At 33.4% G+C, this 26,015-nt stretch overlaps 1 protein-coding gene across 1 annotated transcript in view; it reads right to left on the bottom strand.

Annotated features, from left to right (window-relative positions):
* LOC101900655 (UPF0047 protein YjbQ) overlaps positions 1-15,802 on the bottom strand; it is a 46,637-nt gene extending 30,835 nt beyond the window's left edge. The window contains exon 1 of the mRNA XM_011292700.3: positions 14,972-15,802. Within this exon, the coding sequence (XP_011291002.1) occupies positions 14,972-15,200 (229 nt within the window). The 5' untranslated portion in view covers positions 15,201-15,802. The remainder of the gene's footprint in view (positions 1-14,971) is intronic.
* Between the last annotated feature and the right edge of the window lie 10,213 nt (positions 15,803-26,015).

Raw genomic sequence — 26,015 nt, 5'->3', positions numbered from 1 at the left:
AAAATTCTTTAAAAAATCCACGTTTAAGGATGTCAGAGGAGGTTAGAAAAAATTCTTTAAAAAATCCACGTTTAAGGAAGTCAGAGGAGGCTAGAAAAATTATTTAAAAAATCCACGTTTAAGGATGTCAGAGGAGGTTAGAAAAATTCTTTAAAAAATCCAGGTTTCTCAGGATGTCAAAGGAGGCTAGAAAAATTCATTAAAAAATCCACGTTTAAGGATGTCAGAGGAGGCTAGAAAAATTTTTTAAAAAATCCACATTTAAGGATGTCAGGGGGGGGGGGGGGGGGATCTAAAAAATTCTTAAAAAAAGGATGTCAGAGTAGGCTAGAGAAATTCTTTAAAAAATCCACGTTTCTCAGGATGTAAAAGGAAGCAAGAAAAATTATTTAAAAAATCCACGTTTCTCAGGATGTAAAAGGAAGCAAGAAAAATTATTTAAAAAATCCACGTTTCTCAGGATGTAAAAGGAAGCAAGAAAAATTATTTAAAAAATCCACGTTTAAGGATGTCAAAGGAGGCTAGAAAAATTATTTAAAAAATCCACGTTTAAGGATATAAAAGGAAGCAAGAAAAATTATTTAAAAAATCCACGTTTAAGGATGTCAGAGGAGGCTAGAAAAATTCTTTAAAAAATCCACGTTTAAGGATGTCAAAGGAGGCTAGAAAAATTCTTTAAAAAATCCACGTTTAAGGATGTCAGAGGAGGCTAGAAAAATTCTTAAAAAAAATCCACGTTTAAGGATGTCAGAGGAGGCTAGAAAAATTCTTTAAAAAATCCACGTTTAAGGATGTCAAAGGAGGCTAGAAAAATTCTTTAAAAAATCCAAATTTATGGATGTCCAAGGAGGATAGAAAAATGATTCAAAAAATCGATGTTTTAAAAGTCAAAGGAGGCTAGAAAAATTCTTTTAAAAATTCACGTTTAAAATGCCAGAGGAGGCTACAAAGGGGGCTAGAAAAATTATTTAAAAATCCAAGTTTCTCAGGATGTCAAAGGATGCTAAAGAAATTCTTTAAAAAATCCAAGTTTCTCAGGATGTCAAAGGAGGCTAGAAAAATTCTTTAAAAAATCCACGTTTCTCAGGATGTCACGTTTAAGGATGTCAGAGGAGGCTAGAAAAATTCTTTAAAAAATCCGAGTGTGAGGATGTCAGAGGAGGCTACGAAAATTCTTTAAAAATCCACGTTTAAGGATGTCAAAGGAGGCTAGAAAATTTCTTTAAAAAACCACATTTAAAGATTTCAAAGGAGGCCAGGAAAATTCGTTAAAAAAATACATCAGTGTGGATGGAAAAATTCTTTTAAAAATTCCACGTCTAAGGATGCCAAAGTTAGATGGAAAATGCTTTAAAAATTCACGTCTAAGGATATCAAAGGAGGCTAGAAAAACTGTTTGAAAAAATCCAAATTTATGGATGTCCAAGGAGGATAGAAAAATGATTAAAAAAATCGATGTTTTAAAAGTCAAAGGAGGCTAGAAAAATTCTTTCAAAAATTCACGTTTAAAATGTCAGAGGAGGCTACAAGGGGGCTAGAAAAATTATTTAAAAATCCAAGTTTCTCAGGATGTCAAAGGAGGCTAAAGAAATTCTTTAAAAAATCCAAGTTTCTCAGGATGTCAGAGGAGGCTAGAAAAATCTTTAAAAAATCCACGTTTAAGGATGTTCAAAGGAGGCTAGAAAAATTCTTTAAAAAATCCACGTTTAAGGATGTCAGATGAGGCTAGAAAAATTCTTTAAAAAATCCACGTTTAAGGATGTCAGATGAGGCTAGAAAAATTCTTTAAAAAATCCACGTTTAAGGATGTCAGAGGAGGCTAGAAAAATTCTTTAAAAAATCCACGTTTAAGGATGTCAGATGAGGCTAGAAAAATTCTTTAAAAAATCCACGTTTAAGGATGTCAGAGGAGGCTAGAAAAATTCTTTAAAAAATCCACGTTTAAGGATGTCAAAGGAGACTAGAAAAATTCTATAAAAAATCGAGGTTTAAGGATGTCAATGGAGGCCAGAAAAATTTTAAAAAAAAATCCACGTTTCTCAGGACGTCAAGGGAGGCTAGAAAAATTCTTTAAAAAAATCACGTTTAAGGATGTTCAAAGAGGCTAGAACAATTCTGTAAAAATCCTCGTTTACGGATGTCTAGAGAAGCTAGAATATCAAATAGGATGAAAAAATTCTTTTAAAAAATTTACGTCTAAGGATGCCAAAGTAAGCTGGAAGAAATATTTAAAAATCTATGTCTGAGGATATCAACGGAGGCAAGAAAAATTGCCAAATGTCAAAGAAAACTAGAAAACGTCAGATGCAAACAGAATTCTTTAAATATTTGAGGCCCCAAAATCTCTTCAAAAAATCCCCCACTGCAATTGCAAATTTAAAACCACAAAACATTAGGAGAACACTTTTTGCATAAATATCTAAATATGCAAATTGGCAACAACCATGTTCTCGGTTCCGGAAAATATTTCAAACAATTAAAGACATTTGGTTTAAGACAACAAATATCATTCACACATGTCAGTAAACATTGCCGCCTTAGACTCCAAACTCCCAACAACGACGTCATCCAACATCAATTGCCCAGCCAACTTGGGTTGCATACCAACCAACTAAACAAGCAACCATTGGCGCAAGGTGGAAAAGGTATTTATGTTTGTATTTAACTAAATGACAACGACAACAACAATAGCAACAACAATAAAGCATAGCACCAAAACGGAAATGCAAATAGGACTTTACACGCACAGGAAATACACCACATTCCGCTCCAGCAACTGCCAGGGCAACTCCATTGGGTTGTTGACACACTAAACGGAACGCATATATCTGCCATACGCATGATAAGTCCATAGAAATATACACACACACATATCTATATCAAGGTGTGTTAATAGTACATTCATATGTATACACATACATATTTTCACAGAACACATAACTTGTCGACCGAATATTTATTGAGAGTGAGTGAGCGAGTGAATGTAGGCTGCGGCTGCAGGGAGAAAGTGTGTCTTCATTACTTCACTAGGTGGTTAGTAATTGGAACATTATACATGTGGTTGGTTGGTGGAGATATGAGGCATTTCTTCGGGATTTGGGAAGCTTAAAGTTGGGTAGAACAATTCTTTCAAAAATCCGGTTATTTCGAAAGAGATTAAAATCCACGTTTAGAAAAGTCAAAATAGGGTACCAAAATTCTTTAAAAATTACGATTATTTCGAAAGAGATTAAAATCCACGTTGAGGAAAATCAAAGTAGGATACCAAAACTCTTAGCAAACACCAAGTTTACGAAAGTCATAGTAGGATAGAAAAATCAAAGTAGGGTACCAAAATTTTTTAAAAAATCCACGTTTAGAAAAGTCAAAGTAGGCTACCAAAATTCTTTAAAAAATCCTCGTTTAGGAAAGTCAAAGTAGGGTACCAAAATTCTTAAAAAAATCCACGTTTAGGAAAGTCAAAGTAGGGTACCAAAATTCTTTAAAAAAATCAAAGTAGGGTACCAAAATTCTTAAAAAAATCCACATTTAGGAAAGTCATAGAAGGGTACCAAAATTCTTTAAAAAATCCACGTTTAGGAAAGTCATAGAAGGGTACCAAAATTCTTTAAAAAATCCACGTTTAGGAAAGTCAAAGTAGGGTACCAAAATTCTTTAAAAAATCCACGTTTAGGAAAGTCATAGTAGGGTACCAAAATTCTTTAAAAAATCCACGTTTATTAAAGACAAAGTAGGGTACCAAAATTCTTTAAAAAATCCACGTTTATTAAAGACAAAGTAGGGTACCAAAATTCTTTAAAAAATCCACGTTTAAAAAAGTCAAAGTAGGGTACCAAAATTCTTTAAAAAATCCACGCTAAGGAAAATCAAAGTAGGGTACCAAAATTCTTTAAAAAAATCCAAATTTAGGAAAGTCATAGAAGGGTACCAAAATTCTTTAAAAAATCCACGTTTAGGAAAGTCAAGGTAGGGTACCAAAATTCTTTAAAAAATCAAAGTTTAGGAAATTCAAGGTAGGTTACCAAAATTCTTTAAAAAATCCACGTTTAGGAAAGTCAAAGTAGGGTACCAATTTTTTTTTAAAAAATCCACGTTTAGGAATTTAAAGACGGGTTACCAAAATTCTTTAAAAAATCCACGTTTAGGAATTTAAAGGCGGGTTACCAAAATTCTTTAAAAAATTCTTTTAAAGGCGGGTTACCAAAATTCTTTAAAAAATCCACGTTTAGGAATTTAAAGGCGGGTTACCAAAATTCTTTAAAAAATCCACGTTTAGGAATTTAAAGGCGGGTTACCAAAATTCTTTAAAAAATCCACGTTTAGGAATTTAAAGGCGGGTTACCAAAATTCTTTAAAAAATCCACGTTTAGGAATTTAAAGGCGGGTTACCAAAATTCTTTAAAAAATCCACGTTTAGGAATTTAAAGGCGGGTTACCAAAATTCTTTAAAAAATCCACGTTTAGGAATTTAAAGACGGGTTACCAAAATTCTTTAAAAAATCCACGTTTAGGAATTTAAAGGCGGGTTACCAAAATTCTTTAAAAAATCCACGTTTAAGAATTTAAAGGCGGGTTACAAAAATTCTTTAAAAAATCCACGTTTAGGAATGTCAAGGTAGGGTACCGAAAATTCTTTAAAAATCCACGTTTAGGAAATTCAATGTAGGTTAACAAAATTCTTTTAAAAATACACGTTTGGTGGATTGTAAACCTTAAAATTCACCAAAATTCTTAAAAAAATTCTTCTCAACGTAGGCCACAATTTTTGTTAAATACAAGATATGGCCCAAAGTAGACCAAGAAAAATCCTTTAAAATCTATAGACTCCATGATAAGGAAGCCTATATAATCTCCAGATTATCACAAACCTACTACAATTTCCAATCCAGAAAATGAAAATTCCTTCAAATACCTAAATAAAAAATTGTACCCTAAGAATCGAATTTACTCCTTACATCCCCCAACACCCCGCTAGCATGTCAGAAAAATATTTTTTTCTGATTTTTATTGAAATAGTTTTCACATTTGCAACAAAACGTAAATGTTTTATTTCTCATAAAATATTACTTGCAACAACTTGTTCACTCGACAACATCAACAACAACAACGTCGACGATGTGTGAAATATTTTTTGTTAACAAAAATAGAGGGAAAAAAAATACAAAACATATGAACCCGGATACTCTGGGAATATGGGAGAAGAAGAATGTAACAAATGGATAGCTAGCTGCCGTTGACTGATGTTATTTCAAAAATTGCTGCACTTTACGGAATTCTTTTTACAAAATGAGAATAGTAAAAAACGGTAGGGGCAAACTCTGTGTACCATTCTATACTCTTTCGACATACTGTGAACATTTATTTTTTTTTTCTGGCCTCCTATAAACCTGAAGTTTTTAAAGAAATTTTCTTACCTCCTTCGATATCTTGAAACGTGGAATTTTAAAGATTCTAGCCGTTTTACGTGGGTTTTTAAACGTGGGTTTTTTAAAGAATTTTTTAGCATTCTTTGGCATCCTGAAATGTGGATTTTTTAAAGAATTTTCCTAACCTCCTTTCACATCCTTAAACGTAGATTTTTTAAAGAATTTTTCTAGCATCCTTTCACATCTTTAAACGTGGATTTTTTGATGAATCCTATGACATCCTTAAACCTGGATTTTTTAAAGAATTTTTCTAGCCTCCTTTGACATCCTGAGAAACGTAGATTTTTTAAAGAATTTTTCTAGCCTCCTCTGACATCCTTAAATGTGGATTTTTTAAAGAATTTTTCTAGCCTCCTTTGACATCCTGAGAAACGTGGATTTTTTTTAAGAATTTTTCTAACCTCCTCTGACATCCTTAAACGTGGATTTTTTAAGAATCTTTCTAGCCTCCTTTGACATTCTGAGAAACGTCAATTTTTTAAGAATCTATAATTTTGACATCCTGAGAAACGTGGATTTTTTAAAGAATTGTTCTAGCCTCCTCTGACATCCTTAAACGTGGATTTTTTTAAGAATTTATAAATTTGACATTCTGAGAAACGTGGATTTTTTAAGGAATTTTTCTAGCCTGCTTTGACATCCTGAGAAACGTGGATTTTTTAAAGAATTTTTTAGCCTCTTTGAACATCCTTAAACGTGGATTTTTTAAGGAATTTTTTAGCCTCTTTGAACATCCTTAAACGTGGATTTTTTAAAGAATTTTTTAGCCTCTTTGAACATCCTTAAACGTGGATTTTTTAAAGAATTTTTCTAGCCTCCTTTGACATCCTGAGAAACGTGGATTTTTTAAAGAATTTTTCAAGCCTCCTTTGACATCCTGAGAAACGTGGATTTTTTAAAGAATTTTTCTAGCCTCCTTTGACATCCTGAGAAACGTGGATTTTTTAAAGAATTTTTCTAGCCTCCTCTGACATCCTTAAAAGTGGATTTTTTAAAGAATTTTTCTAGCCTCCTTTGACATCCTGAGAAACGTGGATTTTTTAAAGAATTTTTCTAGCCTCCTCTGACATCCTTAAAAGTGGATTTTTTTTAAAGAAATTTTCTAGCCGCCTCTGACATCCTTAAACGTGGATTTTTTAAGAATTTTTCTAGCCTCCTTTGACATTCTGAGAAACGTGTATTTTTTAAAGAATTTTTCTAGCCTCCTCTGACATCCTTAAAAGTGGATTTTTTTTAAAGAATTTTTCTAGCCGCCTCTGACATCCTTAAACGTGTATTTTTTTAAGAATTTTTCTAGCCTCCTTTGACATTCTGAGAAACGTGTATTTTTTAAAGAATTGTTCTACCCTCTGTGGATATTCTTAACCGAGGATTTTTCAAAGAATTTTTCTGGCCTCCTTGGACATCGTTAAAGGTAGATTTTTTTAAAGAAATTTTTCTAGCCTGCCTTGACATCCTTAACGAATTTTTAACGAATTTTCCTAGCACCTTTTGACATCCTTAAAAGTGGGTTTTTTAAAGAAATTTTATAGCGGTCCTTAAACTGGAATATTTTCTAGCCTCCTGTGACATCCTTAAAGGTGGATTTTTAAAGAATTTTTCTAACCTCCTTTAAAGTCCCCGAACGTGAATTTTTAATAAGAAATTTTCTATGCTCCATAAAGTCTTCAGACGTGGATTTTTAAAGAATTTTTCTAGGTTCCATAAAATCTTCTGAAACGTGGAGTTTTAAATAATTTTTTCAACCTTCTTCAAAGTCCCCAAACGTTGGTATTTAAAGAATTTTTCTAGCTTCCTCTAAAGTCCTCAAACCTTAATTTTTTTAAAAGAATTTGTATACCTTTAATTCTTTTATGTGTTTTCTTTTCTCTTTAAGAAAAAATTGTTGTTGTTGTGTGGATTGTTCAAACCTTATGATGCACTCAGTAGACCCTTCCAAAATTCAAGCAAACATTTTAAATTGTCCTACCCCCTAGAAAAACAAGCTCAGGAAGAAAATAAAACCAAACGAAGCAAACTACATGGGCCAACAACAAAATATTTTACATTACATGTAAAATACAACAAAACCAACAACAAAAATTGAGATGAAAATTGAGAATTCTATTCCATCTGGAGTTGAAAATGTTTCCACTTACCAAAATAGTTTATGGACTATAAGTTGAACACCAGGATCTAAACTTTAAATGAAGAAGACGTACAACGTTTTTTTTTTGGCGTAGGGGATGCTGGGGTAGAATGTATTTTCTTTAGCTTCGAAATATTTTAAAGTTCACTGGCCAACAGTAGATCGTTTTCTCTATACATACTGTCAATATGAAGGGGGGAGGGTCATTGATATCAAATGATAGCCCCACTTTTCGGCTGTCGAACTGGGTATAAAAAGAACTCAAACGGAAGGCAAAGTGTGCGAAGAAGATATCCGCGCATTTCGTCATAAGGAAACGGAAACAGAATATTCGGCGAAATTGAGTTGCATCATGTGGCGAGCTGGCTGGCTGGTTTGTTGGCTGGCCGGCTGACTAACTTGCTCAGCTGGCTACAATTACTATTGTCACAACTGGCAAACAACAAACGATTCTCAATTGTAGTTTCGAGTTTACTTTGCAAACATAAGCTGGTGCTGCCTAAACTTCATAACGATGTTGCTTGCTGGGGCAACACAAAAGGAGTTTCAGTTTTTCCTCCCTCCCTCTTGCTCTTTCGGGAAACAGAATCCTATTTGACCTATTGCAAATGTCCCTTTGCCATGACAGCAGCATAAAGTTTATTCTGAGGCGTGTGAAAAATCTGTAGGCCCACAATTGCGACTGCGAAAACAAATGCCAAACTAACAGAGATTGTATTACAACAATTTTAAAAAAGTTTAATCTGTGTTTGGAAAAGTGGAGGATGGAGGCAGCAGTGGAATTAAGTCAATAGATATTTTCTCATTTGATACTAAAAAGACCATGTTTAGAAATCAAGTTTCTGAGAATATTTTTACGTTGTCAGATAAAGTGAAATCCCAATTTCAAAATTTTATTATTATTTTTTTTTTAATTTTATACTTTTCCTGTATCTTTTAAATTTCTCAACTTATGAAATCAACTTTTTAAGAACATTTTTACTTTGTCAGAAAAACTGGAATCGCAATTTTTAAAACTTGGACTACTTTAAAGCATTTTTAGCCTCTTTTAAATTCCTCTTCTGAAATATTTTAACATGATTTTTTGAAAATATTTTTAGTCTCTTTTAAAACCCTTTCGGGTGTTGATGGGGCAATTCGTCATTAATCTTCGACTATTTTATACGTTTCATATATATCTTTTCATATATATATATATCTTTTGATACGGCGAAATTTAAAAAAAAAAATGCTGCACAGAAAAGTACAATCCGATTTTGCTCCATCTTTGCAAAACCTAATATTTGCACCAGTGCTTAATCAGGTGCGAAAATAGACAACATTTCATCAAGTACCTCCCCCACAAAGGGTCAACATTCGGAATAATTATAACTCTTACAAAATGTGATGTAAGAGTCCGATTGTCTTCAAATTACACACATCACAATACTTCTATTAATTCAAGGTCAGGTGTGAAGATGGAATATACCGGTCCACGCCTTCTGGTACCTCCCCCAAAAAAGGGTGAACATTTTGAATATCCACGAAGCTCATAAAACGCGAAATTAACATTCGATTCCATTTAGACTTGGTAAATCTCAATATTTCCGTCAACACAAGATCTGTTATAAAGATGGTATAGAGCGAGCCATTTCTTCTGGTACCTCCCTCACAAAGGGTAAAAGTTTAGAATGACCAAAACGATCATAAAATCCGAAATAAGCATCCAATTCTCATCATATTTCACACCTATCACTATTTTTACTGATATAATATCTGCCGTGAAGATGGGATATATCGGTCCACTCCTTCTGGTACCTTCCCCACAAAGGGTCAACATTTTGAATATCCATGAGATTGTACAACGCGAAATTAACATCCGGTTCGATTCAGACTTGTACATCTCAATATTTCAATACAACCAGCATAAGATCTGTTATAAAGATGATACCGATCGGACCATTTCTTCTGATACCTCCCCCACAAAGGGTCAAATCATCCGAAAATAGCAACCGGTTCTCATAAAATCCGAAATAAGCAACCGGTTCTCTTAATATTTCACACATCCCACTATTTCGACTAACTAAAGATCTGCTGTGAAGACGGGATATATCGGTCTCCTCCCTTCCCCACAAAAGGGTCAAAATGTTGAATATCCATGAAGCTTACAAAACGCGAAATTAACATCCGATTCCATTCAGACTTGGTACATCTCAATATTTCCAACAACACAAGATATGTTATAAAGGTGGTACAGATCGGTTCATTTCTTCGGCTACCTCCATCACATAGGATTCATGATTTTGAAAAGCAAAACGCTCAAAGAAAACGAAATAAGCATCCAACTCTTTTCAAATTTCTCACATTCAAACATTTTTGCAAAAACACAAGATCTCTTGTGAAGATGATATAAATCTGCGAAACCCTTTCTGGTACCTCACCCACAAATGGTCACAATTTTCATCACTTTTATCTGTCATAACTTGGGAAACAACTCAGCGATTCTTTACAACTCGCTATATCCAAATATTTCTCTTAACCATAAACCTGACATGAATATGGTATTTATGATTTCGCATAAAATTGGATATAATTGTTCGATTTTCTTGTAATTTTACCCAATATTTATATCCGTATTAGATGAAGTATAAAAATGGAATAGTTCGGTCGACTATATTTGTTTTACGCAAATTTTAACATTTTCTAAAAATTATCACATATCTCATTTAAAGTGAAAAAAGTAACCAGTGTAGTCCAATTATATCATATCTATTAAGGTCCGATACGAAATTCACAATATTGTTTCATTCCTTCGAAACTTTCTACAAAGAGGGTCAACAATTTGAATAATCATAACATAAGTCAAAATATATTTAAATAATCGAACCTTGGCAGGGTATTGGGGGTATACATCTGTCGGCAAGACCGACTGATACTATTTAATTTGTTTTTATTACACTTTTACTTTTGAAAATACTTCTCGGTTCTTTAATGAGAGCCTATTCCAAGTTATAACATTAAGAAAACCTAACGTTTAAATGTTATAAAATCAAAAATCCACGAAGAAAAGTGGCCAACACTCGATTCGAAATAAATACAGTTTAACAAACATACTCAAGTTCGTGTGGTTGTTGTTACAGCTCATTTAATTCAATATTATCCATAAGCCCCTATGCCACACACACACACACATACCGAACATACTTAGCTAGACACAGGCCCCCCACCCCATACATGGATAAGTAGATGGAAAAATATTTTCCCCTAAAATTAGGTTAACATTACTCAGAGACAGACATACATACTACAATAATAATAGAGAGAGGAGGGCGGCGGAAGGACACATATGGGTGGGGTGTGCCATTGCTTTTTCTATGGATTTGGTTGTCATCGTCGTCTTCGTCTTCACCATTACCGTCGTCACTATTTACATTGTAGTTGCCGCCAACGTCATCGTTTCTCGAACACAAACAAATCATATTACCTGACAGCCCACAAATCATATTCAATGTGCTTGGTAATGTTTAGCCATATAGGGGTTTTCTGGGGAGGGACAGACAGAGAGAGAGAGACGGAGAGAGCCGGAAAGGGGAAAAGAGCTCTAGTCCAATATTCAATGATATCGATTTACTGGCAATAAAAGGAAATAAAATAAAAGATTTTCAAATCATAACACACTACCATTACAATAAACCATAAATTAGCAATGTCATCGAGGAGGGAGGCGGGAGGAGGGCGATAAAGGGAGGCTAGGAAAAATATTTTAATATAAAAATGGAAAGAGAGACGGGTGGATATAAAACACAAACAACTAAACGTTAAACTTGAGAACTCTTTTGTTATGTGTAAGTAGAGTAAGTAAAATATGTGGTACCCTTACTCACACACACTCACACACACACCGAAGATGAAAGATATGACAATCTGGATAACTAAGAATTATTATTAGAAGACAATGCAAAAAAAAAAATAGGTGACAGTAAAAATGTTTATTAAGTTGATGGCACAACGATAAGAAATGTCTATTAAATGCACAAAGCCCTTACCATATGATTGATCTAAAAAGAAATTGCTGGCTATAGAATGGAGTAAAATCCAATTAAAGTTTGTGGTTTAAAAGGGAAAGAAATTTAATCTATGATACGTATGATTGATGAATTTGTGAGTGCTAGTCATACGCCCCGATGCACTTTAGATTAATATTAGTCATACGCATTGCAGTACGACTGCAAGTTTTTTACCCTACACCACATAGTGGTAATAGTATTTACTTTGGGCATTTATTTATAAAATAGGGAAGGAAGCGAGATAGACCCATAGTTATCTTTAAGGATCTTCATAGAATCACTTTCGATTCCAGTCAGTCCGTCCGCCCGTTTGTCAATGTATTTTTGTGAACCAAATGGAGGTCATGATTATATTTTCCAAACAATATTTTTTTTGCCCCAAGGACGCACCCTATTGAAATTGGTCAGTAATATGCAATCCACAAGAATGATATTTGGTACCAGATATCAGATACAGCCCAAAAATACCTCTGCCAAATTTTATCAAGATCGCTTCAGATTTGCATATTGCTCCATACATATCTTCAACCGATTTCGGGTTAATTGTGCACCAAATGACCAATATCAGTCCGAATAACCTTGATTTTGGCACATCCGTCCGAATTCCGTCTAGAAGAAAGTACATCAAATTTGGTGGACAACGGTTCAGATATATGAGAGCTATAGCTCCCACATATTTCTTTCATCCGATTGTTTAAGTCCCTCAAAATCATAATATGCATTCGACAGCAACGATATTTGGTACCAGATATCTTATAGAGCTCAGAAATAAATACATTTGCCAAATTTTATCGAAAACGGCTAAGATTTGGATATAGCTTCCATATATATTCAAGCAAAATTTTGACCCTTTGTGGGGAGGTACCACAAGGAGTGGACCGATATATTCCATCTTCACAGCAGATCTTGTGTTAGTAGAAATAATGGGATGTGTGAAGTATGAAAACAACAGGATTCTTATTTTGTATTTTATAATCTTATTGGTCATTCAAAACTTAGACTTTTTGTGGCGAAGGTAACAGCCAGAAAAAATGGTTCAATCTTTGCCGTATTTTTAACAGACCTTGTGTTGATGGAAATATTGGGATATGCCAAGTCTGGAATGGAATCGGATGTTAATTTCGCTTTTTATGAGCTTCATGGATATTCAAAATGTTGATCTTTTGCGGGGGAGGTACCAGAAGGAGTGCACCGATATATCCCATCTTCAAAGCAGATCTTATGTTAGTTAAAATAATGGGATGTATGAAATATGAAGAGAACCGGGTGCTTATTTCGGATTTTATAATCGTTTTGATTATTCAAAACTTTGAACCTTTGTGGGGGAGTTACCACAAGGAATGGTCTGATCTCTACCATATTTTTATCAGATCTTGTGTTGATAGAAATATAGAGATGTACCAAATCTGTATAGAATCAGATGTTAATTTCGCGTTTTATGAGCTCCATGGATATTCAAAATGTTGACCCTTTGTGGGGGAGTTATCAGAAGGAGTGGACCGATATATCCCATCTTCACAGCAGATCTTGTGTTGGTAGAAATAATGGTATGTGTGAAGTATGAAGACAACCGCATTCTTATTTCGGATTTTATAAGAGTTATAATTATTCAAAATTTTAACCCTTTATGGGGGAGGTATTTGATGGTGTGAACCGATTTTGTCCATTTTCTCACATGACCTAGCACTGAGCCAAATATTAGGATTAGCATCGTTTGAGCAAAATCTGGTTATCCATTCTCTTTCTGTGCAATACAATATTTGTTGGAAAATTTCGAGTGGACCGATGTATTCCATCTTAACACCAGACCTTGGGTTAATAAAAATACTGTGATGTCTGTAATTTAAAGACAATCGGATGCTTATTTCACATTTTATACGAGTTATAATTATTCAAAATTTTGACCCTTTGTGGGGGTGGTACTTGATGGAGTGAACCGATATTGTCCATTTTCTCACATGACCTAACACTGATGAAGACATTAAGACTGGCAAAGTTGGAGCGAAATGGGATTATTTGTGCCATAAATTATTTTCTTTGAAAATTTTGAACTATTGTGGGGGAGGAACCATAAGGAGTGGACCGATATTGCCAATCTCCAAACACGATCTATGTTTGCAAATAATATTACGATGTACCAAGTTTGGATCAAATCGGATACTGCCTTCGAAAGTTATAGTGCTGGATCGATTCCAAATGTCCTGAAACGGATTTGGTCCAAAGAGACCTAGGGTCTGAAACCGTTATTTTGATAAAGCACTTTTTGGTCGTATCAAGTGATATATACACTCTCTCTAGCCATATGGCTGATGGTATTAGTAGAGTATACTCGAATTCAGAGCGATATACGGAAGCAACAGCAGAATACATTTCATAACTGCAGAAATGTCAGTTTGCCCCTGCCCCTCCCGGCAGTTTATTATCCTGAGGACTTCAGTAGTGTATAGCCATAACTTTAAGGCGGGTTTAGGCCAAACGGCAGATATAAACAAATCGATTTTCGTTCGAAGTTTGACACTAGACCGGATAATTGATGTCACAAAAATTGTTAATCATACGCACCAAGGACCTCACGAATTCATACCAGTTATACGCCCCAAGGTATAGTGCGCTAATAATTACATTTTTTGAGATTGGTTTAAATAAAACAATATTGAATTGGGTCAAACCTGATGTCCTGATGTCTGATGTCAGAAACAAATCTCTACATTTTTCAATCAACCAATGAAAATAGCATAACGGAAGCCAAAATTGCATTCTTAAGAAATTAATTCTTACATTGTAGACAAAGGATTGAGATACAAAACGACATACGGAAGAGGCAACAGCCTTCATTAAGAATATATTTTATCATGCCAGAAATTGTAGTTCCCCCCTTCACTCTCACCGATTCTGATTATCTTGAGAAAAGCAATGGCGTATGGCCTTGATATGAAGGGTGGTAGAGGTCTCCTTTTACATCCAAGAGACCTTTCAAATTTTGTGAAGACAAAAATGTTGATTCTATTTAAAAACCCCTCCCTGAAAATGCACTAATGCCACCTTTTTTTAACTCATAGCTTTCTCCTCGCCGAGTAAAAATGACCCCTCCCTAGAAACTCACATTGCCCACGTCACTGCCCAAAATCACAAGCATTAATACCACAATAAAAATCCTTCAAAAAAATAATGACAATATGTCTATAACCAAAAGGAAACTATCTTTAAAAGCTATGCTTTGTCTTGTCCTTTTATCATTCTTTCCTTTTTTTCTTTTAAACAATGTCATTGAAAAAATGGAATGCCATTTTCAATTTCCAATCCTATGTAAATACCGAAAAAAATAACAAAAGCAAACAAAAAATATTTATACAAATTTTGCCACTACTCACTTTGCACATGACATAATCCCACCGAAAACTGTGATAATTCTGGCATCTGTCGGAGTATCTCCTCCGTCACTAAATGAACACCTCGATGCTGGGGTCTGAGATTGATTTTGCGCTGAAACCACGCTGAGCCGATTTGTAGACCGGAACCGGCATGACCATGACCGCCACCGCCACCTGTGCCGCCCCCTCCGCCGCCGCCGCCCCCGCCTCTGTGATTCGACGAGGCCATTGTGCTGTTCGACGATGAGCTGCGTATATTGCTGTTGCGACTGGCGCTCTGTTTGATGTTCGTGGCAGTGCCCGAATGGCCTGCCGCTGTCGATGAACCGCTTTTGCCGTGAGGATTCGTGGTGATGCTGGTGCTGTTACTGCGTTGTTTATGGCTACGGCTGCGTGAGCTTTTCGGCGGCGCTGTGGCAGTTGTTGCTGCGGCTGCTGCTACTGCTTTACTTGTGTTGGCGGAGGTGGTGGAAGTGGCTGGGGTTGGGGCTGTGGCTGTGGCTGAAGCTGCTGCCGTTGCTGCCGCTGTTGATAATGGATTGCGGGTTGTGAAGTTATCCCTTGACTGTTCCTGATATAACAAAAGCTCTGGACACGTGTGGTTGTGTGGCACCGCTTCGAAATTGTTACCAGTGGATGTTTCTAACAAGGTTCGTTGTTGTTGCAATGTTGGTTGTGTTGTTATGACGTTAATGTTGTAGTTGTTGTTGTTGGTCGTTGATAATCCACTAACAGCGGCAGCAACAGTAGCGTTTTGCCCGTATTTAGTTGTAGTCGTTGCGTTGTAGGCTTCCCCCTTCTGTGGCGGCCCTTTGCAAAGGCTTTCCAATAATTATGAACAAATAGACGGTTACGTTGCACACAGCTCGCTCGACCTAACACTTCACCCTCGTTGTTGGAACGTGTTGTTTAACCAGCAATTAAGTGAATTTTTGTTGTATTCTTCGAAACTTCAAATTACAATGCCCAACAAATGGAAGAAACTTCCTAGGGTCCCTTTTGTTGTTCTTCACGGAAAAAGGTGGTAGTGATAGTGGAGAGGGAGGGAATGGTTAATGTAATTACACTCAAAGCCAGTACTGCTTCCTCCACTTTGGCAACTCCCTAATGTTTTGTTTTCGGTTTTTTTCTCAACTCGGTAATGCACCAGGCCAGAGAAGCACGTTCCGTTTTTTTTATTTTGCAATAACTTCGTTTTCGGGGAGTTTGTTTTTTCGTGGATAGAGGATTTTAGTAGCTTCCTTTTCCTTGTTCTCTGTTCGTCTACTTTTTCTGTGCCACTCTAGTATTTATTTCACTCGTACGCTTCCTGCTGGCTTAGCCTGCTTTTATTTTCTCAAAATCATTGCTTTTCGATTTCCTTTTTTTCTGGTTTTATTTTTTTTTTCCTCTGTTTTTGGTTTTTAGGTTATTGCTGCTTTATCTTTCTTTTCGTAGCCACACCACTCTCAATTCTTGTGAAAATCTTTTGGGGAATCTTGCATAGGTTTCACCAGGAAACAAATATACAGAACACCTGCAATATAACAGAGAAGAAAGAAAAATGGGTTAAATAAAGTCAGATTATGCAGTTGTCCAAGGAGAATATATGTACGTGGTGGGGGAAATATTTAAAAAATGAGGATGGGAAAACAATAAATTGAAGATTTTTAATCAAATATCATAAAAAAGAATCGGCAGCGTATAACTCATGACATAAAGTATACGTCATGGGGTACCTGAAATAAATTTATGCTAAATTAACTACCAATGACAAACGTGGATTTTTGAAAAATATCTTGAAAAAATATTTTTAACAACAGAAACGTTGATTTTTTAAAAATATTTATTTAGGACCAACAGAAACGTGAATTTTTTAAAAATATTTTTTTCAAGGACCAACAGAAACGTAGATTTTTTAAAAATATTTTTTTTCAAGGACCAACAGAAACGTGGATTTTTTAAAAATATTTTTTTCAAGGACCAACAGAAACGTGGATTTTTTTAAAAATATTTTTTCAATGACCAACAGAAACGTGGATTTTTTTAAAAATATTTTTTTCAATGACCAACAGAAACGTGGATTTTGTTAAAAATATTTTTTTCAAGGACTAAAAGATTTTTTAAAAATATTTTTTCAAGGACTATAACAACCGTGAATTTTTTAAAAATATTTTTTGAAGGTCAACAGATTTTTTAAAAATATTTTTTCAAGGATCAACAGATTTTTTAAAAATATTTTTTAAAGGACTAAAAGAAAACGTGGATTTTTTAAAATATATTTTTCAAGGACCAATAGAAACGTGGATTTTTTAAAATATATTTTTCAAGGACCAATAGAAACGTGTATATTTTTAAAATATTTTTTCAAGGACCAATAGAAACGTGGATTTTTTTAAATATTTTTCCAAAGACCAATAGAAACGTGGATTTTTTTAAAGTATTTTTTCAAGGACCAACAGAAACGTGGATTTTTTTAAAAATATTTCTTCAAAGACCAACAGAAAAATGGATTTTTTAAAAATATTTTTTCAAGGACCAACAGAAACGTGGATTTTTTTAAATATATTTTCAAGGACCAACAGAAACTTGGATTTTTTAAAAATATTTTTTTCAAGCACCAACAGAAACCTGGATTTTTAAAAAATATTTTTTCAAGGACCAACAGAAAATTGGATTTTTTAAAAATATTTTTTCAAAGACCAACAGAAACGTTGATATTTTTTAAAAATATTTTTTCAAAGACCAACAGAAACGTTGATATTTTTTGAAAATATTTTTTCAAAGACCAACAGAAACGTTGATATTTTTTTTAAATATTTTTTCGAAGACCAACAGAATCCTGTATTTTTTAAAAATATTTTTTAAAGGACATTTTTTCAATTACCAACAGAAACTTGGATTTTTTAAAATTATTTTTTAAAGGACATTTTTTCAAAGACCAACAGAAACGTTGATAATTTTTCAAGGAAATTTTTCAAGCACCAACAGAAACGTGGATTTTTTAAAAATATTTTTTCAAGGACCAACAGAAAATTGGATTTTTTAAAAATATTTTTTCAAGGACCAACAGAAAATTGGATTTTTAAAATATATTTTTTCAAGGACCAACAGAAAATTGTATTTTTTAAAAATATTTTTAAGGACTATAACAGACGTGAATTTTTAAAAACGTTTTAAGGTCTATATATAACAAACATGCTTTTTTCAGTTTGAAAATGAAAAAAAAAATGGACCCACTCCATTAAGCACATTCTCCACATCTGCTAATATCTGATTTTGACTTCCCATCCCTGATACATTTATTTTATTTGAATTACAAAATATTTATATTTTTTTATAACATTTCCCATCTACTAACCTTAAATTTCAACTTCCCGTCCCTGTCTGTAACATCTTAAATGTCTTTTATGTATAATTCCAAAATATTTATATATTTTCTTCTTTCCTTGTATTCAATGAATGTATGCTTTCACTCTTACAACTCATCGACATAATTGCAATTGTCAATTAAAGAAGAAAAAAAAACAAAAAACTACTCTAAAAGAATTAAACGAAATAAAGAACTGCAAGACAAAGAAGCGCAAAAGGTTATTGTAGCGATTAGTGAATATTCAAGTTGTTACAAGTGGATTTATTCGTCGTTCACTATCATTTGCTGCGCTACCAGTCCGGCGCTGACGTTGATTCCACAATTTAACATTGTTGTTGTTGCGGTTGTTCTTCTCGTCGTAGTATTTCTTGTAATTTTTGCCTTAAGTCAAAGCTTATAAGGGTCTTAAGATATTTACGTAGTCGCAAATTGTCATTGTGTCTTAGTCACCAATCACCAAGTCATCACCGGCAACAGCCCGACCCAGCCCAGCACCAAGCAGCCGTATGTTCGTCGTTTATAATTCACCAACAACAACAATACACGGAATGACGTTGTGGCACGGTAAAAGGAAAAATATTTCGTGTTATTTAGTAAATTTTGAAAAATAGTATCAGAGATACTGAAACAATGTTGCGACACAGTGTTACGATATGATTAAAAAATAATGTTTACGAATATTTTTTAACGTGAAACTAGGATTTTATAAACATACATTTTTATCAAGGACCAACATAAATGGCATTTATTTCAAATATGTTTTTGAAAGACCAACATTAAAATAAAAATAAATAAAATAAAAACAACTTTTTTCAAGGACCAAAAGACCAATAAACGTGAATTTAAAAAAAAATCGAACGATTTTGTGTTTTTAAAAATAACTTTTTTCAAGGACCAAAAATCGTGGATTTTCAAAAAAACATTTTCGAATGATTTTGAGATTTTAAAAATAACTTTTTTCAAGGACCAAAAAACGTGGATTTTTCAAAAATAACATTCTTCAAAGATCAAAAAACGTGGATTTTTAAAAATAAATTTCTTTAAGACTAAAAAACGTGGATTTTATAAAAATAATAAAAATTCAAGGACCAACAAAAGTGAATTTTTTAAAAATAATAAAAATTTAAGGATCAACAAACGTGGATTTTTTTAAAACAATAAACATTCAAGGACCAACAAACGTGGATTTTTTAAAAATAATAATCATTCAAAGACCAACAAACGTGAATTTTTTAAAAATAATAAACATTCAAAGACCAACAAACGTGGATTTTTTAAAAATAATAAACATTCAAAGATCAACAAACGTAAATTTTTTAAAAATAATAAACATTCAAGGACCAACAAACGTGGATTTTTTAAAGGATATTTTTTTTAAGGACCAATAGAAACGGGGAATTTTTAAAGAATATTTTTAAAGGACCAATAGAAACGTGGATTTTTTTAAAGAATATTATTTAAGGAGCAATAGAAACGTTGATTTTTTAAATAATATTTTTTTAAGGACCAATAGAAACGTTGATTTTTCTAAATAATATTTTTTTAAGGACCAATAGAAACTGGGTGTTTTAAAAGAATATTTTTTTAGATCATATTTTTTAAGGACCAATAGAAACGTGGATTTTTTTAAAGAATATTATTTAAGGTCCAATAGAAACGTGGATTGTTTAAATAATATTTTTTAAGGGCCAATAGAAACGTGGATTTTTTTAAATAACGTTTTTAAATACCAAAAACGTGGATTTATTAAAATAACGTTTTTAAGGGCCAATAGAAACTTGGATTTTTTTTAAATAACGTTTTTAAATACCAAAAACCTGGATTTTTTAAAATAACGTTTTTAAGGACCAAACAACGTGCCTTTTTTTAAAAAGAATTGTTTTGAAGGACCAACAAACGTGCATTTTTTATAATAACTTTTTTTCCAATACCAACAAATGTGGATTTAAAAAAAAAATAACCTTTTTTTCCAATACCAACAAATGTGGATTAAAAAAAAAAATAACGTTTTTTTTTTCCAATACCAACAAATGTGGATTTTTAAAAATAAAATAACTTTTTTAACTACAGAGGTAGGTTTTTTTAAAAATAATTTTTTTCAAGGACCAACAGACGTGGATTTTTTAAAATTTTTTTTAAGGAACAACAAACGTGGATTTTTTAAAAATAATTTTTTTATAGAACAACAAACGTGGTTTTTTAAAAATAATTTTTTTATAGAACAACAAACGTGGTTTTTTAAAAATAAATTTCTTAAGAACCTACAAAGGTAGATTTTTTAAAAATAACTATTTTTCGAGGACCAACAAACGAGGATTTTTTAAAAATAACTTTTTTCAAGGACCAACAAACGGGGATTTTTTTAAAAATAACTATTTTTCGAGGACCAACAAACGAGGATTTTTTAAAAATAACTTTTTTCAAGGACCAACAAACGGGGATTTTTTAAAAATAACTTATTTCAAGGACGAAAAAACGTGGATTTTTTATAAAAAAATTTAAGTACCAACAAACGTGTATTTTTTAAAATAATTTTTTTCCATGACCTACAATCGTAGATTTCATAGCAATAATTTTTTTAAGTACCAACATTCGTGGATTTTTTAAAAGTTTTTTTAAGGACCAACAGACGTGTGTTTTTCAAAAATAATTTCTCCGGTTTAATTTTTCAAAATATTTTTTCAAGGTCTATAACAGACAGGGATTTAAAAAAAATTCAGGTGGAATTTTCGAAAATATTTTTTCAAGGACTATAACAAAAGTGGATTTTTGAAAAAAAAATCTCAGGTGGGTTTTTTTTTAAATATTCTTTTAAGTGCCATAAAAATATATTTTAAAAGGACATTGTGACGGTTTTAAAAACTTTTTTAAGGACCTATAGAGCAACGTTGATTTTTTAGGAATATTTTTGAGGAAACGTGATTTGTCTAAGACCTATAAATGTGGAACATTTTAAAATTATTCTAGTCACTGTTCCTTCAAATTAAAGTACGTCACTTAGTTGACTTTGTGACGTTCGTTGCAGTTGCTGATACGACAAACTACGGCTATTGGTGTCTGTGTTTATGTCAGTCTGTCGGCCTGTGTGTGTGTCCGTATGCACGGGAGCGTGTGTGGTGTTCCCATGCACGCTCGTTTGTTTCGTTCATCCACTGATTGCATTTGGCTCGTGTCGAAGAATTGACTTCCAACTTGGAAAAATGTTGGCGAACTTTGGTTTCCTTTTATTGTTTGTTGCTTTGTTGACTCAAGTCTATCTGCTTTTTTTGTTGCTTTGCTTTGTTTTGTTTTTGTTCTAGTCTTTATTGGCGCATTGGCAATTTGCGTAATGGATTTTAGTTGGATTTTTGTTGCTGTATTCGATGTGTTGTTGTTGTTGCTTCTACTTTTTTTTGTTATTCGTTTTATGCATTTAAGAAGTCGTTTGGATGTTCTTTAAATTATAAATGTCATTAAATATTATTATTTGAATATTTGTGTCTGTGTTTGTGTGTGATCTTTGCAATATGTGTCGACTGAAAAACAAAAAACATTTATTGATTTATCCTCATATGGTCATCTTTGGGTAGTTGTTGTATTTTATTCTATAGCAATGTGTGGGTAGATGTATTTTATCTTAGCCGAACAATGGGAAGAGGCTTGAAATAATTATAACAGAGAGACTTAAGACAGAGAGACTTAAATTAAATAAATATTCTTAAAAACTCAAATGTATTGGTCCTTAAAAAATATTCTAAAAAAATCCTTGAGAAAATCGCTTATAATACTTGCAATTTTGGTTTTTTCGTTCAGTTGGTCCCTGAAAAAAATATTCTGACAAAATCCTTTAACAAATTTAAAATTTCAGTCGCTCTTGCCGACATATATATACCCTGAACCAATGTCCGTTTATTTATATATTTATTATACCCTCCACCATACTCCTCGAAATACTCATGATAGACCCTAAAAAGTATATATATTCCAGTTCAGCTCAAAATTAGCGATGTCCGTCTGTTGTAATCACGCTATATTTCGAAAGAATTGAGATAATCACCTAAATGGGTCATGTCGGTCCACGTTTTCGTATAGTCCCCATGTTAAGGTACCTCTCAATATTCGGTATTTTAATGATTTTAGCGACATTATAGACTGGAATTGTTTCAAATTTCGTAGTGGAAGATGTTAATGGGTACTTCGACCTAACCAAAAAAATTACTTATGCGGGTCCACATCTTCGTATAGCCCCCACATAACGGTGCCTCCCGATATTGGGTATTTTTATAGTATTAGAGACATTTTACAGCGGAATGGTTTCAAATTTCGTATTTAAAGTTCATAATGGGCACTACAGCGTACGACAACAAAATGTGTAAGCCAGGCCGACGTTTTCTTCATATAGCCACAATGTAACGATACCTCCCGATATTCCGTGTTTTTAATATTTTTGCGACATTATTCACCGAAATTGTTTCAAATTTCGTATTTAAAGTTCGTAATGGATATTTTTAACCTATGACCAAACATTATCTATGCATGTCCACGTCTTCGTATAACCCACATATAACAGTACCTCCCCTTTTTCGGTATTTTGATGATACATTACTCAACGGATTTTTTTTAAATTTGTATTTCAATGTCCTAAAGGGTTCTACAGCCTATGAAAAAATTGCGTATGTAAGTTCGTTCTAAATAGTAGAGGGTATCAGATCTTGCCTTGGTAAAAATATTGAAATTAGTGAAATTTAAAGAGAAACGGACGCTTATTTGACATTTTATGAGCGTTTTGTAACTCAATAGGTTCACACCTTTGTGGGGGAGGTAACAGAAGGAGTGGCCCGATATATCCTATCTTCACATAAGATCTTGTGTTGATAGAAAAGAGTTTGAAAGGAATCGGATGCTCAGTTCGCGTTTTATGAGCCTTTTTAGTTATTTGAAATTTTGACCCGTTGTAGGGGAGGTACCAGAGGGAATGGTCCGATATAACCCATCTTCACAACCGATATTGTGTTAGTAGAAATAATGGGATATGTGAAATTTGAAGAGAATTGGATGCTTGTTTCGAATTTTTTTCTGGAATGTAATTATTCAAAATGTTGATCCGTTGTGGGGGAGGTAACAGAGGGAGTGGTCCGATAATATTTCATCTTCATACCAGATATTGTGTTGATAAAAATATTTAGATGTGCAAAACTTGAAGAAAATCGGATTTTTTTCACATTTTATAGGAGTTGGAGGAATTATTCAAAATTTTGAGGCTTTGTTGGGTAGGTAATAGAAGTAGTATTTTTATGAGTGGCATGGTTATGCAAAACCGTTACCCGTTTTACCCTTTCAATCCGTTCAAGATACCAGATCATGTCTTGGTAAAAGAATTGGGATGTGTGCAATTTGAAGAGCATGAGACTCTTATTTCACATTTTATAGGAGAGACGATTATTTAAAATTTTGACCCTTTGTGGGATAAGTACTAGAAGGGGTGGTCCGATACATTTCATCTTTGGACAATTTGGTATGTGTGAAATTTGAGGACAATCGGATGTTTATTTCACATTTTATGTGAGATTTAATTATTCAAAATTTTGACCCTTTATGGGAGAGGTACCATAAGCAGTGGTCCTATAAATTTAAACTTCACCCAAGATCTTGTTTTACTAAAAATATTGGGAAATGTGAAAAATTAGAGAATCGGATACTCCTTTCGCATTTCAAAAGGGTTTTATGAGCTTCATGACTATTCAAAATATTGGCCCGTTGTGGGGGGCCTGATTTTGCGTTAGAAGAAATATTTTTATGTGTGAAATTTGATGACAATCGGATGATTATTTCCCATGTTGACCCTATGTGGGGGTAGCAAAAGATGTAGTCCGATCTATTCCATCGTTACACCATATCTTGTGTTCATAGAAATATTGGGATGCGTCCAGTCTGAAAGAAATCGGATACTCATTTCACATTTTATTAGCTTACATGGCTATTGACCCTTTTAAATGTTTGACCCTTTGTGGGAGAGGTACTTGATGGAGTGGACCGATATTTTTTATTTTCGCACCTGACCTAGCACAGATAAAAATATATATACTTGCAGAAGTTTGCACAAAAGTGGATGCTCTTTTCATGCTATAAAATTCTATATTCTTTGAAAAATTTGATTTTTTTTTTTTTTTGATTTTTTTGTGGGGAAGATACCAGAAGGAGTGGACCGATATTGTTAATCTCCGAACTCGAACTAAATTTGATAATAATATTACGATGTACAAAGTTTGGAACAAATCGGATATTCCCTTCTAGAGTTATCGTGCGAACAGCCCAGCCAAACAGACAGAAAGACGGACGGACATCAGTAGATCGACTCCAAATGTCCTAAGACGGATTTGGTCCAAATATACGTAGGGTCTAAAACCGTAATTTCGATGTAGCCTTATGGCTGAAGGTTTAAAATTATATGTCTATACGATACGATGGAACAAATATGGGAAATGGGCATCAAAGGATTGGATTCTACGTTATTGCTGTACTAGCTGCAAGATGACTTTTATACAATAGGTCTTATTAAAATCCTAGATCTAGGAAGTTTCTGCTTGTTCCGATTCTTAAATGGATAAAATAATCGCCATATGGCTGAGGATATAAAAATATATGCATATAGAATACTATGGAGCTGGGATGGGAAATTGGCACCAAACGTTCGCTCCCAGCTTCATAGCAGTACTAACAGCACGATTACCTTTATACAAATGGTTTCATTGTAACTCTTAGTCAAGAAGGGTTCTGTGCTTGTTCCAATCCATTAATGGAAAAAAGTCATCACCAGAGATGGGAGACAAACTTTCAGGCTACTGTTAACTTTACAATAGTTTCAATCTGGACTGCAAAACAATTGTCGATTTGGATTGGTTAATTTTAGTGGGTCACACTACATTTTTTACCATGGTTCGGTTTTTTAAATGTTTTTTTCTTTTTCTAGCGGCTCAAACCGTGGTTTTGGTTTGGTACTGTTCAGTGTAAATGCATATCCAGTTTCTCACACAAACTGCTTAATTTTTACCATCGTCTGCCCTTTTTGAAGTACCATAGAGGTGTGACGTAAAAAGAAACAAAAAAATGAAAAAAAAAACACAAATAAAAAATGAAAAAAAAAAAAAACGAGTCAAGCAAATTAGTAAAACAATTTTCGAACACTTATAACAAATCCTCTTCATGCAGTTATCATCATCGTGAGTGTTGTTATTGATGTTGTTGTTGTTGTGGTTGCTCCTTTTCTTTTGCTTGGTCTTAATTGTTTTCTTAGCAAATAATTCTGGCCTAAAAGTTATTGAAGAACACAAAATTGTCGCAACGAATAAAAATTCACTTTAGACAACATTGTCGTAACTTTGGTAGCGCCTGCCACTGGCTTATGACGTTTGGCACTCTTGCCATGGTTGTTACTCCAAAGGCAGTTTTATCCATATGTACATATGTATGATAGTGTGTGTGTGTGTCTATGTATGGATGTGTGTGTTTCCGTTTTGTATATGTATGGGTGGGAAAACACACTTCCTACACACAAAGAGATATGTATTTAAAAAAAAATAATAATGATAATAGCGAAGAGGAAATACGTTTGATGAAAGCTTACAAAGTTGTGTTGAATGATACCAGCTAGAGAAAGAAAACAAATTTTGTAGCTCAATATTTCAGCTCCGATTAAAAAATCGTTTAATATAC

This window comes from Musca domestica, unplaced genomic scaffold (assembly GCF_030504385.1).
Source record: "Musca domestica strain aabys unplaced genomic scaffold, Musca_domestica.polishedcontigs.V.1.1 26, whole genome shotgun sequence".
NCBI classification, from domain to species: domain Eukaryota; kingdom Metazoa; phylum Arthropoda; class Insecta; order Diptera; family Muscidae; genus Musca; species Musca domestica.
This window is presented reverse-complemented; position numbering and strand designations above follow the sequence as displayed.